This window comes from Protopterus annectens, chromosome 9.part0, assembly GCF_019279795.1.
Source record: "Protopterus annectens isolate FY-2018-M chromosome 9.part0, PAN1.0, whole genome shotgun sequence".
Taxonomy (NCBI): Eukaryota; Metazoa; Chordata; order Ceratodontiformes; family Protopteridae; genus Protopterus; species Protopterus annectens.
The window spans coordinates 702,457,477-702,463,535 of record NC_056743.1 but is presented as its reverse complement, the minus strand read 5'-3'; the positions used below and the strand labels follow the sequence as shown (position 1 = coordinate 702,463,535).

At 37.7% G+C, this 6,059-nt stretch overlaps 1 protein-coding gene across 3 annotated transcripts in view; it reads left to right on the top strand.

Moving 5' to 3' along the window:
* LOC122811470 (class II histocompatibility antigen, M alpha chain-like) overlaps window positions 1-6,059 on the top strand; it is a 304,256-nt gene that overhangs the window by 222,455 nt on the left and 75,742 nt on the right. Inside the window, exon 1 of one of the 3 annotated variants that reach the window (XM_044083326.1) lies at window positions 1,330-1,536. The exons of 1 other annotated variant lie outside the window; for it this stretch is intronic. In XM_044083326.1, the coding sequence (XP_043939261.1) occupies window positions 1,467-1,536 (70 nt within the window). In that variant the 5' untranslated portion in view covers window positions 1,330-1,466. Of the gene's footprint in view, window positions 1-1,329; window positions 1,537-1,747; window positions 1,899-6,059 lie in introns of those variants that run through there. One more of the 3 variants, XM_044083329.1, reaches the window with a different exon arrangement.

The window sequence follows — 6,059 nt, the reverse complement described above, 5'->3', positions numbered from 1 at the left end:
AAACACATACAAACACAACACCACAAATACACACACCTACCCTACATATAAGCAGGGGGGAAGACCCCTGCACCCCCACATGAGGGCTGCACCCTCCACACCCCCGCTATATGTATACTAACTCCGAGGTCGCACTAAAAAGACAAAGACACTAAACCCACCACTGCATACTCTATATTCCCCTTGCGCAAACACACACCGCATACGTACAAACACCACCACTCTCAACACTGACACTCTTACATACCTACCCTAACCTATACCTAAAACTTCCCAACACACTCACATACACTCAAATCCCTACCCAAAACCCTTAAAAAACAGCACTTAACTAAATTTCCACATACTTCCACACAACGGCAGGCAAACCATATCCCACAGCACACTGCATCTTAGAAACACAGCAAATCCCACATACCGCACCACCACAACTGCAAATTCGACACTTCAAATTCGATCAAGTGCAGTTTCGCTCAACTGCATATTTGGCATTTTCGTCTCGAGATACTGAAATTCGAGATTTCAGTATATGTATATATATATATATATATATATATATATATATATATATATATATATAAGACTGATCCATTTAACAAGGGATGAAAGATATTTTGATAGAAATCCTTTGTTTGATTACTGTATCTCTCCTGTCTGCTTAATAATATACTTAGTTAATGTTTGCTAAATCATAAATATCTTTGCTTTTCTGCCCATCCTCTGTATGGATAAAAGTCCCATACCCTTTTTTCTCTCAGTGTACAAGATTATATGACCACTTATTAATTTCCCAAGACTAGACCACAGACTACAGTTATTTACGTTCCCATCCTGTATGATGATTGAATTTAACAGTTGATGTGCTTTGATCTAGAGGATCCTGTGTCAGGAAGAGACACTTTTTTGTAATAGGTGCTGTATTTCCAGATGCAATATAGTTGCTTCCCTCTACTGGAAAGTGATGAATTTACAGCTCTGTGATCCAGTTTAGCAAACTGTGCTAAGTGTGTCCCTCATATACATGCACACAATTTATAGGCAGCTCAGTTGGATGGGCCAACAGTCAGCCCTAAACGTGTTAGTATTTATTTGGAACAGTATATGAATATTCTGAAAATATTCTTGGCTAGTGGTGTACACCTTTATAAATCACAGTGTAAAACTATAGTTCGGCAGGCTGACTGCAAACCCACAAATTCCTTTATTTTTACTGCACTGAGATACTGCTGTTGTGCTAGCAATCCTCCTGGCAACAGATGACACGCAAGAATAGCAAATGTTAACTGGTCTCTGCATGTGCTATTAAGATTTGTGACTACTTTTTCTGAGAATCTGCCATTTGTGGAGAAATGTATGTAAAGACCTGGCAATGAATCAAGTCTGAAAGAGAAACAATGATATGCTAACTCTAATGTTCATGTTCTGAGAGAGCTTTAAACTGTCAGAGTCTTGTGTGAAAAGCCAGAATGGAATCTAAGTGGCAAGGACAGCTGTGGTGTTTTTGTCTGCTGGTACTACTGACAGCTAGGAGTAATGGTAAGTCCTTGGTGGGCTGGACAGCTACCTAATCTTCTCAGACCATTTCAAATCCCAGGGAAGCACAGCCTGGTTTATATGTTAATTATCGGTCTGTATAATTATGCCTACCTCTGTGTTGGTAAATGATCACTGCATACTGTTTAATGGGAGATTTAATGGGAGAGGCTAAACTCTTGTCAGAGCTTAAGAAATAAGTTATAGACAGCAGGACGACGTTTCTGAATTCCCTGGCCATACCCTGCTAGTGAGTGGCTATTAGAAAAAAAGTAAAACTGAGTGGGCAGAAACTGAGGCAAATGATTGGCCATGCACCCTACAGCAATAATGTATGTTGTACATCATCTTATAACAGAAGAAAGGTATTTGTTTTATATATTTTCATTGAAAACCATGTGTGATTATCACATTACTTGGACTAAAAGTCCTTTAAACTGTCAGTACAGTAATACTCACTACAGTAATGCAATGCATGTTTGCAGTTGAACTCTCATAAATATATTAAGGAATTCTGTATAGACATGCTTAGATTTTTACTTCTGTTGTACTGTTACCTTTGCTAACATTTTTTTGAATTCATAAAGAGTAAAGTACCCCCAATGTATAGGTTTAATAGAGAAAAGGATCCATTGGGTTTAATGCCTTTTTTACAGTGGACAGTAAGTAGTGCATTAGAAGGAAATAAAATATAATGCAACTGTATAATTATTAGACGAACAGTGTAAAAAAGGACAACACTGTGCATTTACAGTCTACTGTGTAACCTAGGGAGTCAGAGATGTATTGTACAAATTTGAAATGAAGTGTAGCTAGTAAATTATTATCTCTAAATGCATTAAATGGAATTTGATGCCATCTTATATAGCATAGTACAACTGTGTCCATAGTCAGCTACTAAGCAATCCAATATACTGTTACAGTGCCTAGCCTAAATTCCCAATTGTCCCAAGGTACTACTGGGATAAGTGACCTTTCCCAGGTGACACAGCCGGTAAATGAAGGTGGAAAGCTTCAAACCCTGCACCACTGGCACAGGTATTAGGTCATTAACAAGCTGGAGCTTTAGCCCTCTACTCTAACTGCCAAATTGAGAAGACTTCAAAGAATAGAAAATGCCTTAAATTATTTTATATCTAGAACTATCTCTTGAGTACTACAGTAGAAGCTTATAGTATGGTGTATATAGCGTACAGTCACAGTATCTGTTTGCTGGGCTGACTGCACTCAAGCAGTTGGGGCAAGTTAACAGTACACCTGCTTACTTACAGTGCTTATTTTATAACCCTTGTGTTGTCCTGTATGAGTTTTACACCGGATAATGATATCTCCAGTAAGCTGTGTGTTGGCCCCCTATGAGTTTTACACCGGATAATGATATCTCCAGTAAGCTGTGTGTTGTCCTGTATGAGTTTTACACCGGATAATGATATCTCCAGTAAGCTGTGTGTTGTCCTGTATGAGTTTTACACCGGATAATGATATCTCCAGTAAGCTGTGTGTTGTCCTGTATGAGTTTTACACCGGATAATGATATAGTCAGTAAGCTGTGTGTTGTCCTGTATGAGTTTTACACCGGATAATGATATCTCTAGTAAGCTGTGTGTTGTCCTGTATGAGTTTTACACCGGATAATGATATCTCCAGTAAGCTGTGTGTTGTCCTATATGAGTTTTACACCAGATAATGGTATCTCCAGTAAGCTGTGTGTTGTCCTGTATGAGTTTTACACCGGATAATGATATCTCCAGTAAGCTGTGTGTTGTCCTGTATGAGTTTTACACCGGATAATGATATATTCAGTAAGCTGTGTGTTGTCCTGTATGAGTTTTACACCGGATAATGATATCTCCAGTAAGCTGTGTGTTGTCCTGTATGAGTTTTACACCGGATAATGATATATTCAGTAAGCTGTGTGTTGTCCTGTATGAGTTTTACACCAGATAATGATATCTCTAGTAAGCTGTGTGTTGTCCTGTATGAGTTCTACACTGGATAATGATATCTCCAGTAAGCTGTGTGTTGTCCTGTATGAGTTTTACACCGGATAATGATATCTCCAGTAAGCTGTGTGTTGTCCTGTATGAGTTTTACACTGGATAATGATATCTCCAGTAAGCTGTGTGTTGTCCTGTATGAGTTTTACACCGAATAATGATATCTCCAGTAAGTTGTGTGTTGTCCTGTATGAGTTTTACACCGGATAATGATACAGCAACCTTTTTGCTTTCTTGTACCTCAAGAGTCTGCTTGATTGACCCAAGTGGCTCCTCTGCCTTTATTCACTTGATTCATTTATTCTTTCCAAAGGACTGGAATTGGACCTCCAGAATGAGCCCAATAATTCTCATCCCACAATCTACTGAATCTCCAGCAGGGTAAGATTCTTATGGCCCACTCATTCTCTGCACCCAAGATAATTGGTATCCTCATGCTTGGCAGAGGTGAAGCCCAGCTCCTCCCCAGAGAGAGGCTGCTGTGTCTCATTTGTTCCTCAGATCCTGGTCCCTGTCTTCAGGTGCAGGTGCACTACTGCCAGTTTGTGCTTAGCAGACGCATGGTCAGTGGGTGTAACACCTATTGCTTCCAATAGAAGTCATCCAACTGGCCAGTCAGACCCTCCTCCCTCTCAGGATGGATGTGCTAGCAGAGGGATTTTGTTAAACCTTTGTCTTATGAAATGTAAGCTTAGACTTACAGTACTGATGAATTGGTGACAGTTGTGGTGTAAAGCTGACGAAAACAGTAGTAGGTCCCACATAAATGACTTTTGCATACACACACAAACACACACACACATACACAGTCTCTCCCTCCCTCTCTCATATACATATATATATATATATATATATATATATATATATATATATACATACACACACACACACACACATACATATACATACACATATATATATATATATATATATATATATATATATATATATATTATATATATATATATACATACATATATACACACACACACATATATATATATATATACATACATATATACATATATATATATATATATATATATATATATATATATATATATATATATATATATATATATATACATACATTTATCTATTGACCAATCAAAATATACATATCTGTGTGTGTTAATATATACTGTGTGTGTGTGTGTGTGTGTGTATATATATATATATATATATATATATATATATATATATATATATATACGTAGATGGGTCCACTTTGTAATTTCAAAATACTGAAATCTCGAAATTCAGTATTTTGAAACCACAAAGTCGAAAACCCAGTCACAACTCACAAACTCGAAAACACACAACCGCGAAATTCAAAATCCTGTAACTACGCTACACATACAGCACACACATAAACATAAACAAAACTTCCACACACAATCAAACAAACTCACCTAAACTACATATAAGCAGGGGGGCAAGCCCCCCTGTGCCCCTCCACTTATATATTCTAACTCCGAGATTGCACAAACAGAACTCACACACACACATCGTACAGTCCCTCAACCACACACATAACAATCACAACACACACTAAACCCCTAACCAACATACTTGCATACACAAACTTACCAAAATTAAACCAAAACATCCACACACCGTACCACCAGAAGCAGAATTTCAAAATATCCGTGCTTCGGTATTTTGAATTTTGCGCTTCTGCCGGTTTCTAAAATGTGAGTTGGTGGCTTTGTAGGTTTGAAATACTGAATTTCGAGATTTCAGTATTTTGAAATTACAAAGTGGACCCATATATATATATATATATATATATATATATATATATATATATATATATATATATATATGCACACACACAAACTCACACACACACACACACACACACACATACGTGTATACAGTCTATCTGTATTTGTTTCTGTGTGTAGTATAGGTTAAGAATCAGTGCAGTTCCTGTGGACTTAATTTCTTTGTGTACGTTCTGGGAAATGCAATTGTCTGAAAATTTTGTAGAAGTAAGTGTAAGGGTATGGCCAAGGAATAAGAGGTGTTGCTGGTACATCCCAGGGCTTCTAGGGCAAGTCCCAAAAGCTGCATTTTCTGAGGTATGCCACAAGGTCTCTGAGTATTGGAGTACTGCTTCATAACTTTATGATAGTTATTCAGGTGCATCCCAGCAGTTCCAGGAACTGCAGATATAAGGATATGTCCCAGAGAATATAGAATATATACTGGAATACATACTCCAGAAAGTACAGTTATGCAGAAAATTAAACCAGTGGTTACATGAAGGACCTGTGGGAGCTAGTCCCATTCGTGGGATTGGGGTGATGCCTTGATCTGATTTAAGCCTTTAATCCCTTCTTATATGTTCCTGTAGTTCTCATTTAGGTATGAAGTGGAGCTTAGTCGATAATTACTTATAGTGAGGCTGTAGGGAGGCATGTACCAGTCCGGGTAAATTTAAGCAGAGAAGAGTACAAAACTGTAGGAGGTTCAAGTCGAGTAAAATCCTTTTATTAGAGTTATCTTAGGCAGATGAGAGGAGCT